Source organism: Nyctereutes procyonoides, unplaced genomic scaffold (genome assembly GCF_905146905.1).
Source record: "Nyctereutes procyonoides isolate TBG_1078 unplaced genomic scaffold, NYPRO_anot_genome, whole genome shotgun sequence".
In the NCBI taxonomy this organism is placed as follows: domain Eukaryota; kingdom Metazoa; phylum Chordata; class Mammalia; order Carnivora; family Canidae; genus Nyctereutes; species Nyctereutes procyonoides.
Window position 1 is genome coordinate 13,783,580 of NW_026575142.1, and position 26,848 is coordinate 13,810,427.

Here is a 26,848-nt window from a genome sequence, read left to right on the forward strand (position 1 = left end):
TTGATGGATATTCCAATGTTTTGAAAGTGCTTTAGATGCACACCTCTTCTGCCATCCTTTAAATGAAATATTGTAAAATACTGTTTCCTGTTACACATATCCGGAGGGTCCAGTTAGCTTTTAAAAAACTTTTTTCTAGTTCACCTTGGAACAACGCAGAGGGGGAAAAGTTACATTGAGTGTTCCGCTCCAAAGTCAACATGAGGTCAATTTTCTTCACTCTCATTTTTGTATATCCAGGACCAAACATCTAATCATCTCACTTGCAAAAGAAACAGAACAGAAGCAAGTGAGTTCTCGTATCATGAACCTATCAGTTATCCTGTGTATGAGGGTCTGATTTAATAGCACACCAGGAATAACCAGGACATTTAATTAAAACAGAACAGCTCCTGTGAAACACTGAGCAGGACACATTCTTGAATATAACTCCTTTTCCTTTTTCTTAAATTGGCAGCTCTCTCCCATCAAGTTCAGCTATCATGAACATTTCATCTGTTCTCAAGAGCTCAGGAGGACAAATTAATAAGGTAGCTGGGTTATATGATCTAAACTATGGAAACTTGGTTTCTCCTCGTCAATAGCAGCTGTTTGGTTAATCTAGTCTGTTCCTGCACTCTCATGGGGAGCAGATCAATCTAATTCTTTTATAGCCTTAAAAAGGGCATATCTCCATGTATTCACCTTTTTGCAAATTATTTCATCCTGAGGTTGCACTCTTACCTTTTGAGGAGGGCACAGATAAGATCTGGAAATGAAGCTTTGTGAACTAAGGTTGTTTTGCATTGCAAAGACAACCGCATGCTTCCATTACTGGATCTAAGTTCTCATAGTACCTTGATACTGGATGCTTCAGCCTTATGCTGAGGATTTCCATGCCTGTGCATTTCAGTCACAATTTTAAACCTTTCAAAATGTAGTTGCTCTCTTTGATATGAATGTACCACGTTCTCTGATGTAGGCTCATAGGTCCAACTAACTGAAAGCCTCAATTTGTGGGAAGAAGAAAAGCGAGGCTGGGGACACAGCACAAACGGTGTTTACGCCACTGAAGTTCTTTTGAAATGGAAAGGCTCTGCATGAAGAAGGGAACAGTTATGCCACTGCCTCGCCAATTCCAGTGAGGAGCTCATCTTCAATGTAGTGTTCAACGTAGGTGGCAAAACTGTAATTTTTCCCTTTTTTGAAACTATTTTTTCTTCTTTTATTTTTGAAATTCTCATCTAAGCGACAGTTTCTTGTACTATAGTGACTCCTGCTGGGAGAGGTAAGTTGAAGTAGCTGAAGGTCTCTTACAGATATATCAACTCCCGGCCAGTAAAAAAGATGTCCTAAACGCAGGAGATGGAGTTAAACTGTTCCCCTACCTTGGACGCAATGGCTTCTTTCATCACTAAGAACAAACCCCTAGGTTTTACAATTGAGACTGAGAAACTAGTACAGTACTTGTACAATTTTTGATCTACAGCATCACGACGTGAAGCTGCAACAATTAGATGTAAAGGGTCCATTCATGAGGAATAACATCACTTTGACCCTTTGTGTTAGCTCCTACTGCTAATCTTTCCATAAGCGTGAACTTACTTTCAATTTGAAGAAGATGAAAAAGTCTTTTGCAAAACCCCAATACTGTTTTCTGATCTATGTACCTGAATGGAGAATCGTAGTCTTACCTCGTTTTTTTCCACTACAAGCCAAGCTACTTGTAATCCTTCCAAACCTTTAAAGGGGACCTCCCTTGTTAGCATCTCCCAGAGAACCTGGAACAAAAAGAAAATGGAATTTTTATTCTTGTACTTTATATTTTTGGTATATTACTGAAACTTTATCTAACATTTAACTGTATCCAATTACCAGACGAAACCAACCCCACCTGTAGAAACTTGGACAAAACATATATATTCATGCACAGGACTTCTTCCAAATATTAAATCACACACACACATTTTATATATGTATACAACACACACACACACGCATACATACATTTTTTTTGCTCATTTTTACAAAGTTTAGAAATCAGGACATTTAGAGCCAGACTTATGAAACCAATGGGCCTACATAATTTATCTTGTAAGTTACTAGAATTCTCACAGATTCCTACAAATTAGGTTTTATATTTTCTTAGTCAAACTCTTTCTACCTTGAATCACCAATAAATTTCTCTGTAAGATAATAACTGGGAATTCAACCGTATTTTTAAAGGTTCAGTAATGGTCTGATAAAAAATATTGAGCCCTAAATCCAAATCACTGTCTAAACCATTCATCTCATAATGGTAGGTACTTGCAAAACTGTAACATTTAAATTTTGTGTTTTGGAGAAACTCTCTCAAAATGAGTTGGTCTAAGGGAGTCATTTCTTCCACCTATAATATAATTTAATATATATCCTAAAATCCTAAAATGTAATAAATGCTTAATATCATGTACATAGGCTACGGGTGTGTGTGCGTGCGCATGTGAAACTTACGAGTGTGCTCATCTCTCTGCGATCCTTGAGATCAGTATGATTAATAAATCTGCACTGAAATGCCCAAAGAATGCAAACTGATTCTAGGAATGCTGAAAACAGCCAAGGATTTGGGTTTCATTTAAAATACTAAGTAATGGTGACTTTTTTACATTCAGTTAATTTTCCCTATTTATACAAATGGGCATCAAAATTGGAGTCTACCAATATTTTGTGAAGTGTGACAACAATTACAATTTTGTCAATAATCGTAATAACCACTCATTTGCCGAGTGATTATGTTCCAGATGCCTTATTAAACTCTTTACACATGTTACCATGATTAATATCCCCCCCCACAAACAGATATTACCCTCACTTTATAGATGAGGAAACTAAGGCCTAAGAAAGTGAAATAAACTTGCCCAAAGACACTCCATTATCAAGTGGCAGAGCTAGAATATGAGTTGCTACCTTCCCTAACAGTCAAGCTCTTAGCCAGATGTAACTCGAGAAAAGGGAGGCTGCCTTGTGAGAGAGAATGTGACATGCCACATTTCAGGGCGGGGAGCCAGAGCAGAGATGAAAAACAAATGAATGCAACGGTTTTGATTTCGATTGCTCTTATTCTAAAAACAAAAAAACAACTGTTTCTAAAGAAGAATGTAGATTGAGAACATGCACTCTCTTCAGGCAGGTCCTACAAACCTTTAACTGTATCCGCTGTTTCCTCAGCCAGTGCTCAGTCATATTTGACTCAACATGTGAAATGAACTCTGGCTAATAGGAAGATAATTAGCAGGAAAATCAGGGAAATTGGCAGATGCTGCTCAAGCAGGAGGAAAAAAAAAATTCACTGAAGCCTCTTTGGGCTTTTAATCAAGTGTGTAAGGTACTTCTTTAGAAGAGCTACTGAATAATTTTATCTGAGTCCCAGAAGTGATTAGGAAAAGGTAAGGGGCAACCCAGAAGGGGCCGCCTGTAGCAGCCACTGTCAGTAAAGGCAGCGTGAGGGCCAGACAGGTATGCATCCCCCAGGCCCCACTTGCACCGGGAGATGGGGAGACGGGGAGACGGGGAGACGGGGGAATGGGGAGATGGGGAGATGGAGCAGCCCGAGGCCTGGGCAGGAAATGTGCAATTCCCACTCCCCTGGTGCCGAGGCTGGGGAGGGAAAGGACACATAGAGCAAGCAAACTGGTGGCTTTGGCCCTCCTGAGGAGAAAGGGCACAGTGAATCAGCCTCTAATAGATGGAAAGGTGTCCAGGTAGGTGGCCTCGTGCCCCCTGCCTTCTGACCCGGCCTGCACAGGCGCACACACGGCGGCCAACTGGGTTTGTTGAGGCCAAATGCAAAACCAAGAGCTTGGGAAGTGACACACAAAGAAGATTTATGTCATTCTTTGTTCCAAAATATTCAGTTGGAAGACATCCAACATCAACTCAAGTCCAAGTTCTATTTCTCCAAGAGTTCTGACCCTGGAAAAATAGTTTCATTCCAATCCCCCAGTGTTTCCCGGAAGAGCTACTACAGCCACGGGGCCATCTGCGGGTGTAGACATGGCCCCGAGGCCGCTGCGCTGCGGGCCCTAAGTGACTCTACAGCTCACATCCAGCAGCGGCACATGCCCACGTTCCCTGTTACTGATTCACCAGGTGGAGGCACGTATCAAAGAGTAAATGGGGTGAGACTGGACAGCAGCTGCTTCTGCACTAAACCCGGTGACGTTCGGCACAAAAAAGTCCTTTGTGGAGGAAGTCATTTGGAGGTCTAAAAATATATCAAACTATGCCTGAAAATATCAGTGATGGGGATGCAGGCCAAACATTATTGTGATCTTTCCCCTTAAAAATACTTTCCAACTCATTCTATCTTGAGACGTGTTCACGATTCAACTGTGCTCACAAGGAACAATTTCTATTTTCAGTTTGCAGAGAAACTTGGACAAGGCTGTGTACTTTTCCTGCCCTTTCTTTTACAAACAATGGCAGGCCATTACCTGAGCTGGGCTTGTTCTGGAACAGGGCTCACAGACAAGTGACGCACTGATGCTCGCTCTTAAGCCACTCTACTTTCAAATAGTGGTTCTGGCTCAGAAGCTTGAGAAGGTAATCCTTTCTGCATTGTCATTAGGATTGCTTTGTTTTTTAAAGAGTGGCTAGGCCTCGTGTTCTCAGACGGCTTATTCTTTCAATGATTTTTGCTTTCCTTTTTTTGTGGATAACATACTAAACACTCCTCTGGTTCTATCCTTCAAGGGAGATCATCATAAGGGGGTAGCACAAGCTCCTTTCTTGTAATATGGGGAGAGAAACAATTGCCTGTCTGGCAAAGTTTAGCAGCTTAGAAGCAAGGATCACAAGATCCACTTCTGGCATTTGCAGCACATTTATTTTAAGGCTGTCCCAGGCTGGATAGTCTTGCTATGTGTTAAGAAGCGATACAGATTTATCAAGCTATGGGTTACTAGGGACTTAAGTAATATTAGAGCAAGTCTGAAAAAACAGAAAAATGAAAGCAAAAATGAAAAGCAAAAATATGTTAGTTTTTATTTTTTTTGAGGTGGGTTTCAAAAAAGGACAACTCTCCGTTACAGTCTTATTCATCTGTATGCAACTATTAAGTGTGTACATGTGTGGAGGCTCATTGAATAGGACAGACTTTCAGGGAACAATGGGATGTTTTGTGCAGAGACACTTTACTGACAAATGGTCCTGGCTACTTATCTATTTCTGAAAGGACATAAAAAATCCTAAATAACCACATCGCTTTCCTAGATAGCTATCATTTTCAGCCTATGGACTACAAAGTTCTAAAACTAACATGCCCCTACCTTAGTAACCATTCTCTCCTGCTCTTTTAGGTAATACCTACTCTGACCATGCAATGCCTTCTTCATTTTTAAAAAATGTATGTTTATTTAAACAAAAAGCTCTGGAAAGCATGCCTGGTACATATTTCTTTGATTAAATGGTGTTTATCTAGAACATAATGGGAAGAGGTCAGAATTCAACAAAATCTTGAATTCTCACTTGTAATTAAATTAGTTTATGTACAACCTTCGGTGTGGAACTCTGTTGATCTAGCTATGGGTGGAGCCTAACCAGAATTCCAAGTAAACCTCTCTAAGATACTGTTTTCAAAGAAATAGATTCACTGTAATGGCATTCTTTGTTTCCGCCCATCAAAAGAAGACTCTAACATGAACACAGAGTTGATATTCAGAAGCATGTGACTGGGGCGGACAGGTTCTGAGCTGCAGCATCTGGTGTGTCAATACAGAATGACACTGGAAACGTTCAGCGATTGGCTATCAAGTTTGCTACGGTAAGTGAAATTACTTGCTAGAATGATTTAAGCATTTGTTAAATCCCTTGGACCGGAACAAGGGAAGGGTTACCTTGGCAAACAGGTAGACAGGAAACCTCGTTCACCGAGAGAGATGTTCGAGCCCATCTACTAAGAAGCAGTGCACCATCACTCGAAGGAAGAGCTTTTTAACAAAGTAAACACCATTTGCAGTCTCGGAAAAGTTGATTCAAAGTATGTTGATCATGAGGGGGTTGATGAGGAATGAGCGAAAGGGATTTAAAAAGATAGAGGAAAAAATCCTAGGCGCCGCACAGGGAAGTCCCTAATCTCTTGGACAGTTTGCATGTGAAAAGACATCGGTCCTTGGTTACCAGACCGAGATCTACTTCAGCTCAGGAAACCCCGTGGGTGCACTGCACCCAAAACCCCCTGCTAACTGTAAGGTTTTGGAAGGAGGCAGTGTGAGGTCTGTTTTCATAAATGAGATAATACTGAAACCAAAAGTTCACTCTATTTGGAACTCATAGTTGTCTTTCAGATCAAACATTTCTGGGACAGGGAGAGTCCAAGGTTTGGGGAGAATTTTCAAAGTAAAAGCACAATACGAGAGGTTGGGGGGCAGTGCTAAGGTGAGCCTCGAGAGTCTTCTAGTTCATATGCAAAAATAATTTAGAAACTCTAACTGCCTGCATCTATGTGTGTGCAGCTACATGCACAGGCTAGTGAGAGTGAGAAGTGGGGGCTCTTGCTGGCTCGCCATGAACGACTCCAGCCCTGATGCTTCCCTTCCCCTCCCTCTTGCTCCACAGAACTTCCTCTGCGAACCGTGGCCTGCTGCAGAACGCACAGTGGTTTTCACGTCTGTGAAGAGTTGTACAAAACAGAAGAGCACGCAGTGGGGACTATCAGTGAGCCTCAGGGTAGAAGAGATTCACTGTCTGGTCCTTTACAGAAAGAGTTTGCTGGCTCCTGTTCCACAGGACAGAAGGCGGCACTGGTCCCGATGAGCAGGCAAAGGACAATTTAACTCTCCCCACGCCGGTGTCGAGTACAGTGCCTGCCACGGTAAATGCATTCCTGCTTAAACATGAAGCAACATAACTTCCTAAGAGAAAAGGATCTCACAGAAAGTCTGAAATTGCAACACATTCTCCCATTTTCAGACCTCCCCAGCAGGTGATTTGTGGGAATGGTCAGAAAGGAAGAACTTAGGACCTAGGGAAGGAGTTTTACAATCGAGTCTCCTCAGGAACTTGGGTTTTTCTCCATCTTTCAATGGGGTTTTATTTGATCACTGTCTATAGTTTATAGCCTTCATTCCTCGAAATACCCAGAATTAAGGGAAATGAGATATGTAGCCTGAAGCTATTGTTGTCTTTCAACCTTTAAAATTCTAGCCTTTTGCCAAAAACACATATTTCATTCTTGTAATGACTTTTTTCAGTAGCCAACAAAATTCATCTCTATTTTATTAATTTTATGTACATAAGATGTATTATAATTTAGAAAAGGCTTGGCTGTCTGCCCCCTCACTAAAGCTCCTGTTCTTATCCGTGCTGTTCCACTGTGATTTTTACATGATACCTTACATTCATGCTTCCGAATCACACTACTGTGTAAGACTTACCGTGGGCTTGGGCAAGGCTAGGGGCTAAAGACCAAGTATGTTTCCCTCTAGTCATTTTAATAGTTAACATTCAAAATTCTCCTATAGTTATTTAAATCCTGTGGCAGACCGACTGGTGTGTTTTGAGCAGCTTACTACAGTGAAGTCCCATTCCAGATGACCCACATTTCCACTAAGTTACACAGATACACCACAGTCCTACGTCCAGCCCAGGAAAGCACTTGTCACAAGACAAGAGTGCATCTGGCCCGGCATTATTTTAGGTTCCATCTAATTGCTCTTTGGAAGTAGTGTTGGTTTCTTCTCAACATAAGACAAATAATTCAGATGCATAAAGGTGACCAGAGTAAACACTCTAGCAATTAGGAAGTGTTCTCTGTGTGGTCACTGCTCTAGGCATTCCACCAGAACCAGCACCGTTGTCTTAAAACTGTGTTAAATTGCTGTCCCACTGCTGGGGGTGTTTGCTTTTTTAGATCTCGAGTAACAACCAAAAAAAGAAAAAAAGGGGGAGAGAGAGAGAGAGAGAAATGAACTCACCACACCATAGGAATATGTGTCACAAGTTTCAGACACAGGGAGACTTTGGATAACTTCTGGAGCCATCCATGGGAAAGTCCCAACCAAGGACATGTGTGTTGTATGGTTATGGAACCGAGAGGCACCAAAATCACATATCTGAGAAAAGGGAAAAAACAAGTGATCAACCTTCTACTTACTGATTTATGATAGAATAATCAGTCACAAAAATGTATATCCGAAGTTAACAACCACTTTTGAAAAAAATTAAAAGAAGCAGTCCTACCTTCAATACCCCATCAGCAGCTATAACAACTAAAAAAAAAAAAAAAGAAGAAAAATTATGACAATCATCTAATTTATTTGAGTCATCTCAGATTGAAAAAACCCTATAAGCTTCTATCTTCCATATGGCATATGAAAGGTAAAACTGAAGTATTTACTGCATTGAAGATTTTGCAATAAGGAATTCCATGAAGTGCTGACTCAAAGGCTTTCGAAATATTTGTTTAAATAAATGTAATACTGTCCAATAAAAATGGCGTATGTTAGTAGTAAAAGAAAACCCAAATTTTTAAAAAAGATTTTATTGATTTATTTAAAAGAGAGAGAAAAAGAGCACAAGCAGAGGAGAAGGGCAGGAGAGGGAGAAGCAGACTCCCCGCTGAGCAGGGAGCCTGATGTGGAACTTGATCCTAGGACCCTGAGATTATGACCTGAGCCGAAGGCAGATGCTTAACTGACTAAGCCACCCACCCAGGCACCCCTGAGAACCAAAATTTGTTCTTGGGTCTGCCACTAGACTGCCAGCATGATATTAAGGAGGTCACTAGCATTGTTACTTCGTGGTATATATTTTTTTCCTCCCAATCGAAGAGTAATCTTCCAATAGGCAGAGACAACATTCATTCACTCACTTATTCATATATTCACTTACTTAACAAATATCTGCTGAGCACCTCTATGGGTAAGGCCATGTACTATGTTCTGGAAGAGGAAGGTGAGCAACACTGGCTTATCAATGCTCCTGTGGAGCTTACAGTCTAATGAAACCAAGGTCTATTTACCAAGTGGGATAACACCTGAACCTAATATAATACTGTATGTGAATACACTGGGATTAACATTAATTTTTTAAAAAATATATAATTAAATGGAATAAATTCTATGATGAGAGTTGCAGAGATTGCCTTGGAATCAGGAATTTTCTGGAAGAAATGGTGATCACACTAAGACCCGAAGAACAAACTGGAACGAACCCGACAGAGGACCACTGGAGGAGGAAAGCATTTTTTAGGTATGAAAAAAGTGCCCTGCAGAAGGTCAGGAGCAGAAGGAAACACGTACAATTTTGGAAGGCAGGGGCCTGGTCCTGAAGAGCCTCTGTGAGAAATGGAAGTCCAATGAACAACTTTAAGCAGAGAAATGAAATGGTCAGATGTGCAGAGGGGAGAGCATATGAGAGAAGAGCAGAACTGGAGGCAAGGAGATCACCATGCACCCAAGTGGCTGTAGCCCAAGAGAGACATAACGATGCCCACAAAGGCTGTGGCACAGAACAGGAGAGAAGTGGACCGAATCAAGAAACACTTAGGAGGCCAAATCAGGCGCACCTGGGTGGCTCAGTTGGTTGAGCACTAGATTCTTGGTTTCAGCTCAGCTGTAACTGCATGGGTTGTGATCTCATGGGTCATGGGATCAAGCCCTGTGTCAGGCTCCACTCTCAGTGGGGACTCTGTTTCCCGTCTTCTTCTGCCCCTCCTCCTGCTCACACACTCTCTCTCTAAAATAAATAAAACCTTAAAAATAGGCAGGGAGGGGGCCCCTGGGGGGCTTAATCACTTATGTGTCTGCCTTCAGCTCAGGTCATGATCTCAGGGTCCTGAGATCGAGCCCCACATCGGGCTCCTAGCTTGCTGGGGAGTCTGCTTCTCCCTCTCTGTCTCCCTCTCCCTCTGCTGCTCCCCTGCTTGTACTCACTCTCTCTCTCAAATAAATGACTAAAACCTTTTTAAAAAAGAAAGAAAAAGAAACACTTAGGAGGCCAAATCAACTAGGTTTGAATAATGAGACAGAGGGTGGGGAGGAGGATGAAGAATTTCTCAAGGATGAAATCAAATAAAGAGGTAATATAGCACAACAGTTAGAACAAGAGCTCTGCAATCAAATTGTTCCTTTTGATCTCATCTCTGGCTTAGGCAACTGGTATTACCACTCATGGAGAAAAGGAATACAAAACTCATTTTTTAGGGGCAGAGAGGAAATGAAAAGATCAATGTGAACATGATAACTTTAGGGTCATACAAATATCTATGTGGCCTCTCCCAATCAGTAGACAGACACGGAGTTCCGAGGCAAAGGTCTGTTTGGGAGTATTAATATGCAGATGGGGCTTTTATGGGAGTGGGTGAAGAAGAGCAGAAGAGGCGAGGAGGTCCAAGATAGACCTTGAAGAACTGTTTTGGCATTTCTTCCATTTTTTATTAAAATTAAATATTTTATTCATTTATTTTAGAGAGAGGGAGGGAGAGGGAGGGAGCAGGGGGAGGGTCAGAGGGAAAGAGAGAATCTCCAGCAGACTCTGCACTGAGAGTGGAGCCTGACACAGGGCTCCATCTCACAACCCTGAGATCATGACCTGAGCAGAAATCGAGATTCGGAAGCAACTGACTGAGCGGCCCAGGTACCCCTGGCGTTTCTTATGTAAGCACACAGCATCCTGAACACAGTAGCTGATCATTTCTTACTAAGCTGTTACTAATGGCCTTGTTAAATGGGGAAAAGATAACTCTTTGCATGAAATAGCCTAAGGGTAAATGTGATTTATACATGAACTATAAATTTTTTCAAATGAAAATATAATATTGTTAATAGCGTAATCAGTTACCTTTTAAAATACCTCTACTTTTTTTCCTCATTAAAAGATTGACAAGTGACTTGATGGGATGAGCAATGGGTGTTATACTATATGTTGGCAAATTGAATTTAAATAAATTTTTAAAAATATGATTAGGGATCCCTGAGTGGCGCAGCGGTCTGGCGCCTGCCTTTGGCCCAGGGCGCGATCCTGGAGACCCGGGATTGAATCCCACGTCGGGCTCCTGGTGCATGGAGCCTGCTTCTCCCTCTGCCTATGTCTCTGCCTCTCTCTCTCTCTGTGTGTGTGACTATCATAAAAAATAAAAAATAAATAAATAAAATAAAATTCAGATTATTTAAAAAAATATGATTAAACAAGTGTCCCATTAAAAAAAAACTAACATAAAAACAAAGAACATGGAAAATAGAGTCTTGTTATTCCGTTTCAGAAAAAAACCGCTAAAAGGTCATTATTTTTTCAATGTGTGTTTTCCTATCAAGTAACTTGTGAAAATCCAGATAGTCTCCATCGTTACTAGTTTTCATAATGAGCATAGATAAATCTGTAACTTAATCATTCTCATCTCATGCGATATTCAGGATACACTGATAAAACACTGCTTTTAAAAAGAGAAGTAAAAAAAAAAAAGAGAAGTCAAATAACTTTCTAGACTGAAATTCTGAGCATGAACTAAAAATCTACAGTCCTAAGACTAATATTTTCTACTAGATTCTAGATTATTTCCTAACAATTTCCTGTTAGCCAACCCTTTTTAAAAGTGTTTAGCTCCAGGAAGTTTAAGTCTGTGAGGAGTCAAAGGCTAAGTGATGACGTAGACAGTGGAGAGAACAGTCTGCCACAGCTGACTGGCAGGGCCGAGCTGGTGGTCCAACCTGAACTACTGATGAGTGGCAGCGGCCAGGGACTTCCGTTTGTCCGTCCTCACAGATCTCACAGTCCTGGAGTCCCAGCAAGGGCAGCTGGCCGATCCCCTGCTTCTCTTCCTCCACTTACCTGACCACCCAATGCAAGGATCACACTCTTAGGACACACCCATTTTAACTGCAGTGAGCTAAAGATTTTTTAAAAATAAGTAGTTTTCCTCCTCTTTACTTAGAAAGCATATACGTAAGTAAAGCATGTAAATGAACTGATAGCAAGATTTTTTTTTTAAGTTAGCAAGCTCTAACATTTACTTTAGTGTGGGCCAGCTAAATAATCCCACTCACTGCCTTAGTCCATTAACTTTCAAGCGACTTAATAGAAGACGCAGTTACCTTCTTACTGCAAGGTAATAACGTCTAATCCTGTGAGACATTTTAAAATGCATATGTCCCAAATTATAAAATGTAGGATCATAAGTAAACTTTAGAGAGTACAGAAAAAGAGAAGGAACAAAAAGAAAGCCTTTGCTTTCCAAACTCTGAAATGTGTTGATCATTTTTGGGCACTACTCCAGGTAATATGATGGACATGAAAAAAGTTTACACCAGATAATTCAGAAGTAACAAGAACAAAACTCAAAACTGGCAGTACAGAGAACTATCTAAAAATAGGAGACCAGAAGTATATGACTACATGCTTTGATCTAGTGATACCTCTTTCAGAAAATGATTCTAGAGAAAGAATTAAGGATATGTTAAAATTTTTTACTGAGAAGTATTGAGCTCAACATTTATTTTCAAATATTTATTTATTTATTTGTGATAGAGAGAGAGAGAGAGGCAGAGACACAGGAGGAGGGAGAAGCAGGCTTCATGTCGGGAGCCCGACGTGGGACTCGATCCCGGGAATCCAGGATTGCGCCCTGGGCCGAAGGCAGGCGCCAAACCGCTGAGCCACCCGGGGATCCCCATGAGCTCAACATTTTTTATCATAGAAAAAAAATGTAAACGGCCCTGATGTCCACACTCCATGCTATTGATACAATGGAATATTGTGCAGCTTCTTGAAATAACATAAATAATTCTGATGTTTATTAACACTGGAAAGATTTTCCTGGTATCAGTGATGAGTCAAAACATCAGAGTACAAAAGATACGAAAAACATGAAAAGATCTAGAAAAACTATTTCTATAGCAAGGCGTATATATTTCATAGTAAAATAGGTAAAATAAAAACACAGGACTACATTACCATTTCTTGACTTGAGATCTCTGTGAATCACCTTGACAGGAGCCTCCATATGTAAATAGTGCATTCCTTTTCATACAAGAAGGAAGAAAAGCTTTAATATCATTTTCCAACACTGCATTAGTATTAACTTTCTATTTTAAAACATCAGTATTACCGTTCATATTTTTGCAGAGGATTCAATAGCAGGAACTAAATTCATGTGTTCTGTTCTTACATGATGGATGAGATAGAGATAGGATCTGTCTGCATTAGGAAAATTTATATGCTAAGGAAAATTTATGTGCTTTAATCTCTTAACGTTGGAATTTGATTGTGGGTAAAGCTATTACAATACCTAATAAGGACACCTTGATTTTCTGGAGTCTGCACAAAAATAGCACAGTTACAACTGGAAGAAGTGCTCCAATGACTGAGGTATTCCACTACCAGTTGCCTTCTAGTTCAGCCAGAGTTCCGACCGAGGCTTTCAGCTTTCATTTGGATGTCTGCAGCTACCCAGCTGCAGCCTGGTTTATTTTCTCCGCACTCATTCCAGTAAGACCCTGGGAGTGGGGCTGGGGGATGGGTGGGGAAATCTGGTTGGATTCATTAGCTGTAGTTGGCGAAGGATTCTAGGACCCTCAGAAAAATTTACAATAGTTACAAAATACTCCTTTTACAAGGATGAATCTTTGGGATAGTCTATATTTAAGTACACTCTAAAATTCTCTCCAACATACTCAGAATGTAAATCAAGTTACTTCAGTAAATTGAATATATAGAAAGTACAATTTCATTATTTTGAATAAAATATTATACTTTTTTAAAAAATTATACTTTAAAAGACACACATTTCACGGTGATCCTCTTAGTATTTATTTGACTCTTTTTCTGTATTTATGTATTGTCTACCCCCTTAGAATACAGAAAAAGAACATTTTCTACTGAAATATAGTATTTCCCTTCCCTTCTCAAGCTCTTTTTTGAAATAAGAACCACAACCAAACAAGCTCCTTTTGTTAATGAATATCCGTTACATGTAATAAGTAGGCTTTGGTTCTTTAAGTACAGAAAATTTCAATTTTATAAAGGTGAATTTTTAAAATGATTATTTTTCTACCATTCTGATTAGATATTGAAGGTCATGCGGGAACAAAGAAAATTTAAAAATTTAAACTCCTGTGATACAAAGATATTACTGAGGAGAGTCAAGTTGAGAAAAGTTATCAGTAATTTAAGCACTTAAACAAGATATAACTAGAAGACAGAAGAGCATTCTTCTAACATGAAGTTCTGCATTCTACACACTGAAAATTCAATAGCTACCGCTTGGATAACTTTTCATGATTTTAGGACTATATTTCATAGTTACCCCTTTCTTGCTTTAAGAACCAAATCCAGGTAAAATCTGTTTAATTACCACTAGAGGCAGGGCTAGATAGTATCTACACTGGCCAACATGTAAAGATTTCCAAAAACACCAGTCAGGTACAAAAACCTTTAAGTATAGGTATTTTCTTCCTTATGGCAGATATTATGAGAAAAAATACTGTAAATTAGTCGTGCATAGTTTTTTAGACATTTTAGTATAATTTATAGAATATTTGACATTTTTAGTATAATTTCTAAAATATTTAGTGTGCATAAGCACAGTGGTAAGCACAATCACAGAAACGCCTATTTGTTTTTATAGAGCCATCCATAATTCTGAATTAATTTTATTGCAAATAATGAAGAGACCTAAAAAAAAAATCATCAGTTTTAAGATTCAGGGTTCCTAAAAAAAGATCTGACTGGTGTCCTTCAGGGGAGATCTGGAATGAGTGAGGACCACTCTGCGACTGGATCCCTTTGACCCGCTTTAACTGCCCTCCTTACACACCAGGGAGGAGCTTGCAGATGAACTCGCTGGCTGCCCTCCTGGCTGCCCTCCGAGTCCCTTCCTACCCAGAAAGAAGAGAGGCTTTGAGGAGGGCTTCTCTCAGCAGTGATGCTAAGCAATGCCTACTTCAAAATGCATGAATCAACTCTTATTTGAAATGAATTATTCATTCTTTGATTTCTCAACATCTTGTTGCTTCAGTGTCTTCGATCATGGTCACATGAAAGGTACGGGGCTGAATCTGAAACAGAATCGACACCAATGAAGCTCCCTATTTAATCTCCAAGTCCTGTGCGCGGCTTTTAACCAGAGAGAGTTGAAGTCGATCTGCAAGCACTGATTTCTTCCTCCTTTAACTGGCCATTTTAAATATTAAGTAGGATTTGTGACTATAAATAAATAAGTCTCTTCTCTGCATCACTCTTCTCACCGGAGGCCAAACACATGCGAACCCGCCTTTAGGAGCAACTCACCAGCCACAAAAAGGTGATCTTATTGGGCTGCAGTTTGGCCCCCAGCCCCCAGTCCACTCTCATTCCCTCCAGCCCTACCCTACCTCGCCTACCAGCCTGCCACTTAATTAGCCCTGTCCTGTCTCTCCTTTGTCCTGATACGCAGTGCCAGCGGTTTTGAGAAACCCCGGGAATAACTGGGCTGATCTGGAGCCAACAGACAGTGACTGTGCTGGGGAAGGGCCTGGAGGGACACGTTTGCAGGGATGGGGTGGCGGGGGGTGGGGGACACAGAAGGTTCAGGAGCATCAGCACAGCAGGAGGCTGAGTGACGGATGTCACTTGATTTGTTTGCTGTCTATCCATCCTAAGTGTCATTAGATAATAACATGGGTGTAATTGGCTGAGCACCCTAAATGCAAATGTCTATAAGGTGAAGTGCTTTAAGGCACAGGCTGTTTGGATATACATTTATATTTATGGGAGCGTATTTCCACAATGCTTCAGGTGGCTCCCAGTAATAACACATCACCCAGCTTGCAAACAGGTGGTTCCTGTGTACTATTGACATATGCAGAAGTGACTATGATGTTACATGAAAACGTCTTGAAGAATGTGAAAATTCAAGGCTGATTTGAAATGCCTGATGCATGAATACACAATTAAGTTAATTAACACAGCCAAAGCCTTAAGTACACCATCCCAAACATAGAGCTTATTATTCTTATAAGGTAATGAAGTATCGTTCAGCAGTAGCATTTTGCATGAAATTTAAAAAAAAAATTTTTTTTCACTTTCCCTATTTGAAGGATTTGGCAGGTGTTGATGAAACTTAAAACTGACAAGAAAATTCCCCAAAGGAAAGACTGTTACTTTTGGATATCACTGTATGACTTCCCAGTGAAAGCCAAGCATGAGTTACGCTCCATACTAAGTGCTCAATATTTTTTGATTTCTTTGTAAAGAGATGCTTGTAGAGATTGGAGTAGCAAAATGCAAAGGAGTGAATCTCCCCGGTAAAATTTGGACATACTTTCTAGGGGTTGCTAGAATACAAATGTAACTATCAGTGTTCATTATTTAGATTAAGTTGTTTCCAAAGCAACTTTGACAGTTATAAATAAACCTCAGAACCCTTCAGTTAGGAAAATGGAAAAAAAAAGAGAGAGAGATAAAAATAAATGGAATTTAAATTGCTTTAGAAAGCATTAGGAATTTATGAGGGAAAAAGAACTGGGCACCTTGTTTAGGGGTTTTGCATATTAAAGATCTTTCATTTCCAAGGGTGATTTCCAAGTTTACATTAAATATAAAATAAAATCTGAATTGCTTTCACATGGCAGGACAAATAAGACTTTTTTTTAACGTGGTTACTATTTTTAGCATATTATTATGTACACAAAATGAGTAGAACTAATCCTACAATAAATCACGTTTTCTGGATACTGAGTCTAAGTGGAGACTTGTGGAACAACAGAGTTACGAGCTTTCCATTTACTGTGTCAAGTAAGCTGGTCAATTACAAAGTCACGAAATGTGGCAAGAAATGGCTGCTCTGGAGTTAACTGATTTTGTTAGAACTTAGTTTTAGGGAAAGAAATAAAGTAGAGAGAGAAAGGAATACAGGAGTGGAAAGATAGTGACTTTGAATATCTATACAAAAACCAAAACCAAAGAAAGACAAACGAAAAATCAGACTCTAAATACTATAGCGAACAGATGGCTACCAGAGAGTGAGGTGGGTGGGGATGGGTGAAATGGGTGAAATCACTATATTGTACACCTGAAAGGAAAGTAACACCATATGTTACATAACTATACTGGAAATAAAATAAAAATAAAACATCTGAACAGACAGTTGCAGAATTCTTGCTGTCGGTAACCTGAAAAAGGAACACCTAACAAACCTTATACCTTAAGTCACCGCGTCACCATGGGAAGACATGCCCCACCAATTCTGTAAGAATACAAGAAGCTTTATTACCTTTGGCTACATCAGTGGCCCAGGTCATAATGTGATCCATGTCCATCTCTTCACTTCTGTTACTATTAATGTAATCATAGAGTGATCCCAGAGAAGCATATTCTAGTTTCAAAGGAAAAGATAAGCATACAATTAAAACCAACATGCATTTCAGAAATAAGACTCTTTGTACACCTGAAACTAATATATGTCAACTATACCCAAATGAAAAAACATACAAAAAACAGAATAAGAAATCAAAGGTAAAACTTCAACTGAGGTTGAGTTCAAAGGCCATCTGGATGGAACTGACACACACAGTGAGGCATTGAAGAATGCATCCGAAACGAAGGCAGGCAGGTACATAGGTATTTCTTTCAAAACTGTCATTCTAATGAGGTAGAGAAGATTAAATACACAAGTCAGAGCACTTATGTGAGAAGGTAAATCAATCCTTATGTATCAGGACTTTTAGAAGAGCCCTCAAAACTTAAGCACACACACAGAAAACCCACAAGAAAGTGTGAAGAAACCTTTAAAAAAGGCTTTGAGATGTAAATTACATACCAAAAAATTCACCTCCCGTCAGTGTACGATTGGATGATTGTCAGGAGACAGAGCTGGGCAACCACCACGACAATCCAATTTTAGAATCTTTCCACCATTCCAAACGGTTCCCTTGTGCCCATGTGCAGTGAAGCCCCACTCTCAACCCCAGCCCTGCAATCTGATTTCTGACTCTACAAAAGTACCTTTTCTGGATATTTCATAGAAATGGAAACATACAACATGTGGCCTTTTGTCAGAAAGAGGTCTGACCTCTTTCTCTTCACATGATGATTCCCAGGCTCATTCGTGCCATAGCATGTATCACTACTTCCATCCTTTTTATTGTGGAATAATAGTCCATTGTGTGGATTTACCACAGTTATTTCATTCATTCACCAGTCAATAGACATTTGGGCTGTTCCTGAGTATGTCCTATGAACACTGGTGACACTCCTTTGTGTAGAAATAGGCTTTCATTTCTCTTGGGTAGATTCCTAGACGTGGAACTGCTGGGACATATAGTAAGTTCATGTTTAACTTTCTAAGAAATTGTCAAACTGCTTTTCAAAGAGGCCATCCCACTGTATACTCCCACTAGCATTCTGGGAGGGTTTCAGTTTCTTCCCATCCTTGCCAACACGTGGTTGCCAACATGTTCTTAGTCACAGTCGTTTCAGTGAGCATAGTTCTAGCAGCATCTCTCATTGTTAACCGTGCTTTCCTAGTGACCAATGAAACTGAACATCTGTTCACGTGCCTATGAGCTCCAAGTATATATATATATATATACACACACACCCTTAGGCAAAATGTTTATTTAAATAGTTTGCCCGCTTTAAAATTTGGTTGTTTTATTAATACTGAATTGTAGGAGTTCTTGGTTTATTCTGGAAGCTGGTCCTTATCAGATTTATGATTTGTAAGCATTTTCTCCCAGTCTGGAACTTGTCTTTTTTTTTTTTTTTTTAGATTTTATTTATTCATGAGAGAGAGAGAGAGAGAGAGAGAGAGAGAGAGAGAGAGGCAGAGACACAGGCAGAGGGAGAAGCAGGCTCCATTGCAGGGAGCCCGACGTGGGACTTGATCCTGGGTCTCCAGGATCAGGCCCTGAGCTGAAGGCAGCGCTGAACTGCTGAGCCACCCACCCGGGCTGCCCCTGGAACTTGTCTTTTCATTCTCTAAACAGTATCTTTCAAAGACCAGAGATTCTTAATTTTTATGAAGTCAATTCCTCATTTTCTCCTTTACAGATCGTGCTTTTGGTGTCGTATCTAAGAACTCTCTGCCTTACTCAAAAATATGAAGATTTTCTCCTATTTTTCTTCTGCGAGTTCTACAGTTTTAGCTTTCACACTTAGGTCTATGACCCATGTTGGGTCTATAACCTATTTTTTGTGTGTGATTTAAGGTGAGGATTTAAGATAATTTTTTTTGCATGTGGATTTCTAATTGTCCCAGCACAATTTGTTGAAAAGACTATCCCGTTGAATTTTCTTGGCACTTTTGCTGAAAATCAATTATCAGTCAGTGTAAGATTTTTTTCTACTACATTCTTACTTTTGTTCCACTGGCCACATGCCAGTCCTTAGGCACAATATTGCTGATTACTACAGATTTATAGTAAGGATCGAGATGATATAATCTAAGTCTTCAACCTCAGTCCTTTTAAAATTCTAACTCTTTTGCATTTCCTTGTGAATTTTAGGATCACCTCATAGTTTCTTATTTTAAAAAAACCTGCTGGGGTTTAGATAGAAATTGTTTTGAATTATAAATCAATTTGGGGAGAACTGCCATCTTGACCATAATGAATCTTCCAAACCATGAACATGTAAGGTTTCTCCATATTATTTAGATCTATAGTTTCTCTCAGCCATGTTTTATACTTTTCATGATAAAAGTCTTACACTTCTTTATTAAATTTATACTCAACTATTTTATTCTTTTTGAAACTACTGTGAGTGAATTTTTTTTAAAAGATTTTATTTCTGGGATCCCTGGGTGGCGCAGCGGTTTGGCGCCTGCCTTTGGCCTAGGGCGCGATCCTGGAGACCCGGGATCGAATCCCACGTCGGGCTCCCGGTGCATGGAGCCTGCTTCTCCCTCTGCCTGTGTCTCTGCCTCTCTCTCTCTCTCTCTCTGTGACTATCATAAATTAAAAAAAAATTTATTTCTAAGTAACTTCTCTGTCCAACATGGGGCTCAAACTCACAACCCCAAGATCAAGAGTCACATGCTCTACTGACTGAGCCAGCCACATGCCTCGAATGAAAGTGTTTCTTGATTTCATTTTTAGACTGTTCATTCTCAGTATATAGAAATACAATAGATTTTTGACTGTTGGTATTAGATCCTTGTGACCTTGCTAAATATAGCTTTAATAGTCTTTTGTGGATTTTCTACATACAGGATCATGTCATATTAGACAGTTTTATTTCTTCCTTTCCAGCATGAACTCCTTTTATTTATTATTTTGTCTAATTTTTTTGTCTAATTGTACTGACTAGAACCTCCAGTATAATGTTGAATAGAGGTAGCAAGAGCAGAAACTCTCAGGAGTTTCTTAGGAAAAGAACATTCAATTTCACCATTACATATGACATTAGCTATGGGTTTTTGTAGATGCTATTTATCAGGTTGAGAAAATTCCCTTCTGTTCCTAGTCTACTGAAATTTCTTATGATAAATGGGTACTGTACTATGCAAAAAAATTTTGTCTTTTCATTCTGTTATCTAGTATAATACCTTACATTAATTGATTTCAGATGTTAGGCCAACCTTGCATTTTTAGTATAAAGTCCGTTTGGTAATGGTATATAATCCTTTGTACAGGTGGCTGGATTCAGTTTGCTAATACAGATCTTCCTTGACTTACAATGGGGTTACATCTCAGTAAGCCCATCATAAGTTGAAGATATGGTTAAGTTGAAAAATGCATTTAGAGACACCTGGATGGTGCAGTTGGTTGGGGATCTGACTCTTGGTTTCAGCTTAGGTCATGGTCTTGGGGTTCTGGGAGAGCCTTGCATTGGGCTCTGTATTCAGTGAGGAGTCAGCTTGAGGATTTTCTCTTTCTCTCTCTCTCTCTCCCTCTCTCTCTGCCCCTCCCCCTCAAATAAATAAAATCTTAAAAAAAAAAAAAGAAAATGCATTTAGTACACCTAACCTATCAAACATCATAGCTTGGCCTAGCCTACCTTAAACTAAGTGCTCAGAACACTTAGATGAGCTTATAGTTGGGCAAAACTGAGAGCTGTGGCTCGTTGCTGCTGCTGCCCAACATCACAAGAGAACACAGTACCACATTACTATTAGCCCCAGAAAAGATCAAAACTCAAAATCTAAAGAATATGTTTCAACTGAATGCATATTGCTTTCGCATTAACATACAGTCAAAAAATTGTAAATTGCACCATTATAATTTGGAGACCTTCTGTATGTAATTTAGAATTTTTACATCTATGTTCATGAGGGATATTGATCTATGGTTTTCTTTTCTTACTATGTTTTTGCCTGGCTTTGGTATTGGGATGATACTGACCTTATAGAATGTGTTAGTAAGTGTTCCTCCCTCCTTTATTTTCTGAAGAATACAGGAAGGATTGGTGTTTTCTATAAGCATTTGATAGAATTCACCAGTGCAATCATCTGGGGTCTGGATTTTTCATTATGGAAATATTTTAAATTACTAATTCAAGTTTCTTTATTTTCTATAGGTCTGTTCAGATTTTCTGTTTCTTCTTGAGTCAGTTTTGATACTTTGTATCTTTAAAGGAATTTGTTTATTGCATCTAAATTGCCTAATTTGGTGGCATAAAATTGATGACACCATTTCCTTATACTCCCTTTAAAATTCTGTTGAGGCCATAGTGGTGCCCTCTCCTTCATTTCTGAGTTTGCTAATATGTATCTTCTCTCTTTTCTCTTGGTCAATCTAGCTAAAGATTTATAAGTTTTACTGATCTTTTCAAAGACCAAATTTTTAGTTTCACTGATTTTTCTCTATTATTTTTCTGTTTTCTATTTTATCATATTATGCTCTCATCTTGGGATCCCTGGGTGGCACAGCGGTTTGGTACCTGCCTTTGGCCCAGGGTGCGATCCTGGAGACCTGGGATCGAGTCCCACGTCGGGCTCCCGGTGCATGGAGCCTGCTTTTCCCTCTGCCTGTGTCTCTGCCTTTCTCTCTCTGTGTGTGACTATCATAAATAAATAAAAATTAAAAAAAATTATTTCCTTTCTTTGGCTTGCTTTGTGTTTATTTGGTTGTTTTTTTGTAGTTTCTTAAGGTTGAAACTTAGATTTCTTTCTCTTTTTAAAATATTTTATTTATTAAAAAAATTAAAAAAATATTTGATTTATTTATTCATGAGATACAAAGAGAGAGAGAGGCAGAGACATAGGCAAAGGGAGAAGCAGGCTCTGTGCTTGGAGCCTGATGCAGTACTTGATCCCAGGAACCCAGGATCAGACCTGAGCCAAGGCAGATGCTCAACCACTGAGCCACCCAGGCACCCCTAGATTTCTTTTTTTGACACTGATGTTTAAAGTTGTAAATTTCCTTCTAAGTATTTACCTGTCTCCTATAATTTTATTTTGCATTTTTTATTTCCCTCTGTCCAAAATATTTTAAAGTCTATTGTAATTTCTTCTTTGACTCACTGAGTATTTAGAAGTGTATGGTTTAATTTCCAAATATTTGGGGGGGTGGATTTTTCAGATTTCTTTCTGGTGTTGACTTCTAACTTAATTTTACTGTAGATGGAGAACAAATGTTTCAGATGTATCAAGATTTATTTCGTAGCCTTATACTCTATTCTGGGGAATATTGGATGTGTACTTGAAAAGAATATGTATTTTTTATTGGGTGGTATATTCTATGTCTGGTGAGTTAGGTAGACTTGATTTTTTTGTCAAGTCTTCTATATACTTGCTGATTTTCTGTCTAGCTGTCCTATCAATTACTGAGAATAGAGAACTAAAATCAAGTACTGTTGAATTGCCTATTTATCCTTTAAATTCTGTCAGTTTTTGCTTTATGTACTTTGAGTACCTGTTATTAGGTATGTATACCTTTACAATTGCTATATCTTCCTAATGTATTAGTCCTTTTATCATTTATGAAATGACCCTATTCATCTCTAATAATATTTTTCTCTTAAGTCTATTTTGTCTGAAATTAATATAGTTACTTCAATTTTCTCATTGTTATTTTTTGCATGATATGTTTTTTTCCATCCCCTTACTTTCAACCTGTGTCTTTGAATCTTAAGTGTGTCTCTTAGAGATAGCACATAGTTGGATCTCGCTTTTTTTAGCTAGTCTGATAATCTCTGTTTTTTAACTTGGAAGTTTAGACCTTTCACATTTAATGTAAGTATAGATATGGTTGGATTTGATTTTGCCATATTGTGTTTTACACGCCTCCTGTCCTTCTCAGTCATCTCGTCCTCCTTTATTGCCCTGTGTGTTAATTATTTTTATTTATCATTTTAATTCCTCAGTTGATTTTTCCTGTATTTTTTAAGATTTTATTTATTTTTTCATGAGAGGCAGAGACATAGGCAGAGGAAAAACAGGCTCCCTGCGGGGGTCCTGATGTGGGACTCAATTCTAGGACCCCAGGATTACAACCTGAGCCAAAGGCAGACAGTCAAACACAGAGCCACCCAGGTGCCTCTTTTCCTGTATTTCTTTAGTGGACTTTCTTTAGTGGTGGCTAAAGGGAATATAAAATGCATTTTAATTTAGCACAATCTACTTCAGCTTAACACTAACTTAATTCTAGTAAAATACAGAAAATTTTCTCTGATACAGCTCCATCCCTCCTTCATTTTTATACTATTACTGTAAAATATATCTACATTTAAAATTTTTATTTGAGAGAGACAGTGGGGGGGGGAGTGGGAGGGAGAGAGGAACAAACAGATTCATGATGAGTGCAGAGCCTGACTGGCTCATGAACCTGAAATCATGACCTGAGACAAAACCAAGAGTCGGACACTTAACTGACTAAGCCACCCATCCAGGCACCCCTATCTACATTTTTTTTAAGTAAGCAAAATTGCGTTCTAATTATTGGTTTATACAATCTTATGTTTTTAAAGATATCAGGAGAAGAAATAAGAACAAATATATCTATAGAGTCTTTTATATTTGCCATTTCCAGTACCCTTTATTTCTCCTTGAATTATGATCTGTTGTCGTTTTCTTTCAGCCCGAAGAATCAACTGCTTCTAGTATTTCTTGTAAGGCAGAACTAATAGCAACAAATTCTCTCATCATTTATCCAGGCACATCTTTGCTTTTTGTAATTTTTAAAGGATAATTTTTGCTGGATATAGTTTTTTCTTTCAGCATTTTAAATGTCAACTGCTTTTGGCCTTTATTATTGTAGATGAAAAGTTAGCCATTAATCATACTATATTGTTCCCTTACAGGAGGGAAGTTGTTTTTATTTACTACTTCTAAGATTTTCACTTTGTCTTTAACAACACAGTTTGACTATGATGTGTCTAGGTGTGGGTTCTTTTGCATCTATGCTACTTAGAGTTCATTGAGTTTCTTCACTATGTAGATGAATGCATTTTATCAAATTCAGGAAGCTTTTTGGCTGTTATTTCTTCAAATAGTTATCTATTTTTTCCATTTTCTACTTTTCTACTCCTCTACTATTAAACATTGATTGGTACACTTGATGTTGTCCAAAGGCTCTGTTCATATGTATTCAAATTTTTTCTCCTTTTCAGAGTAGGTAATTTCTATTGACCCAGTTTTAAGTTCACTGATTTTTTTCCTCTGCTATCTCAAATCTGCTGATAAGTCACTCTAGAGAATTTTTCATTGTAGTTACTGTCTTTTCAACTCCAGAATTTCCCTGGGGTCCTATATTTTTTAAAATTCTGTTTACTCGATGTGAGTAATCAGGTGACAACCTGAACTTGAAACTGGCATCCGTTCTGAGACTGAACCCTAGCCTGTGATATCTGACGCTGTCTCCAGGTAGATCCTGTTAGAAGTGAGTTAAATTAAAAATGGATTCAGATAATGAAAAAAAAATCGATGTAGAAGATACATTATGAAATGAAATGGCTTCATGAATGTGAGGCTGCAAGAAAAGCAGCACTGTTACATTATTTCATATAAAACATGATCTTTAAATATGTCAGTGGGTAAACCATTTTAAAAAGGCATATAATTCTTTCATCCTTTTGGTCTTCTCATTGGAAATTAAGGACTCATCATATACACACATGATTACATGTTTGACAAACCACTTCACTTCTCCATAGAACACAGTTTGTTGGACTTTGGTATAAAGTATTTGTTTTAATTTTTTTTTAAAGGGATCATTAGGAACCATATTAAGCAAACATTTCCTTTTCATTTCTTTCTTTTTTTTTTCCTTTTCATTTCTAAGGTAGTTTTTCCCTTTTAGTTTTATGGCAACCATAGCTGGCTTTGAAAAACGTAAACATATAATCAGTCTTCTCGAAATAAATAACATTATCAACCAAATTTCTTTATAATAAAATATTACCAAGCAATCTTAGTTTGGATTATAACTAATAGTACAAATGAATTTAGGTAAATATCTGGAATTTGTTCTAACAAGACATGACATTTGTTTCTAATTGGCTAATAAGAGAAGACCAACACAATACCAAAACATGCAAATTAGATTCATCTGTGCCTAAAGTAAATCAAGTCTGAGTTCAAGGAAATGAGATCAGGCACTTAAAAATTAATATGTTTTCCATGGTTGAGTTAAATGAGAATTTGGGCCTGTCGAAGAATCATATAGAACTAGTATCCTCTCTTATTAGAGTAGTGATAAGAGGTCATGTACCATCAGCAGCAAATTTAAGAGATGACAGCAGCCCTAGAACACAAAGATATAATTCCCCAGGCCTCAGAGACCCTTAGCTGCCCTCCTCTGGAGTCCTGGGACTCAGTCTGCCTCCGGGTCCTTTGTGCAGCTATTCCTGGTCAATCTGGCTACAAAGAACTACATAACCCAGACTCTAACAGCCACATCTTCCTCCCCAGGCATTATCTCACCATTACACTCCTAGCCATCAAGTATTTGTGTAAATACTTGTAAAGGAAAGAAAAAAAAGATAAAAAAGAATGGGACTAGTACAGAATTAAGAGGTTTCCAAAGATCAGAGAAAATCTGATCCATTCCTGTTATTGTATTGTTTCTCTTGACTTTGGAATCTGAGGTTCTAGTCACTCTATTTCTTCGTAGATCTGGGGGAAAGATGCTCACCTCCCCTTCAAGGGAAATCAAGTGGTGGCTGCCTCTTGGACTCTTCCCCGGGTCCCCCTATAAGCAGGTTTTCTAAGTCTGCGATGAAAATTTCAATGCACACGCACACACAGTCCCACACATACACATACACACGCCCAGCCCAGAAACCATCTATTCCAATCCCTTCATTCACATGGGAGAAAACCGAGACACAGATCACCAGAGACCCATCTATGCAGCTTTGGCAGAATCATGACAAGACTCACGTCTCCCAATTCCCATACCAGAGTGCATTCCATTCCAACACGCCGATAAATCATTCTTTCAAGTGCTCCGTCTGAGTGACAACAGCTGCTTGCCGCAACAACCTTTTCTATTAAGGAACTCAAGTGGAATGAATTCAAGCCATGCAAGTTTCCCCTCTCAGAACCCCAACATCTGAGGAAGATGACAGAGTTCCAAAGAAGGGGAGCCAGCTGAGCTGGGTGATCAAGGCCTTTCGTGCCTCTTCGGCCCTCCTTTCTCTCCGAAGCTCCCCATATTAAGACTTATTTGTGTTCATTTCAAGAAGTAGAATGAGTGCTATCATCCCCAACCCATCTGATCTCCCAAACTAGGCTCTGTTGGCAAAGGGACTGCTGCTACCCATGCACAGAACTTGGCTTGACCTTTAAGCTGCAGAAAGTTGTTTGAAGGGTACAGATACTTCTTTGAGAGATACTTGTAAATAATTAAAACGAGTTTCTCCAGGGGAAAAAAAATCTTATCAAATTAATAAACACCAAAACTTGGCTAAGAAGTGTCTTTAATAATCAACCTCACAAGTCAATAAAAGAGTTACAAATACACAATTTACTATTACC

General features: G+C 38.9%; 1 protein-coding gene and 1 long non-coding RNA gene across 7 annotated transcripts in view; one reads left to right on the plus strand and one right to left on the minus strand.

Moving 5' to 3' along the window:
- The window catches only part of MAP3K20 (mitogen-activated protein kinase kinase kinase 20), a 177,923-nt gene that overhangs the window by 64,225 nt on the left and 86,850 nt on the right, over window positions 1–26,848 (minus strand). For all 6 annotated transcript variants that reach the window (XM_055307968.1, XM_055307965.1, XM_055307963.1 and 3 more), the window contains exons 4-8: window positions 17,204–17,305; window positions 12,907–12,972; window positions 8,197–8,225; window positions 7,932–8,069; window positions 1,674–1,760 (exon numbers count right to left, since the gene is read on the minus strand). In XM_055307968.1, the coding sequence (XP_055163943.1) occupies window positions 1,674–1,760; window positions 7,932–8,069; window positions 8,197–8,225; window positions 12,907–12,972; window positions 17,204–17,305 (422 nt within the window). The remainder of the gene's footprint in view (window positions 1–1,673; window positions 1,761–7,931; window positions 8,070–8,196; window positions 8,226–12,906; window positions 12,973–17,203; window positions 17,306–26,848) is intronic.
- On the plus strand, window positions 4,373–7,166 carry LOC129498568 (uncharacterized). Its single transcript, XR_008662146.1, has 3 exons — window positions 4,373–4,560; window positions 5,647–5,779; window positions 6,574–7,166. It is a non-coding gene; the product is annotated as an uncharacterized LOC129498568 (long non-coding RNA).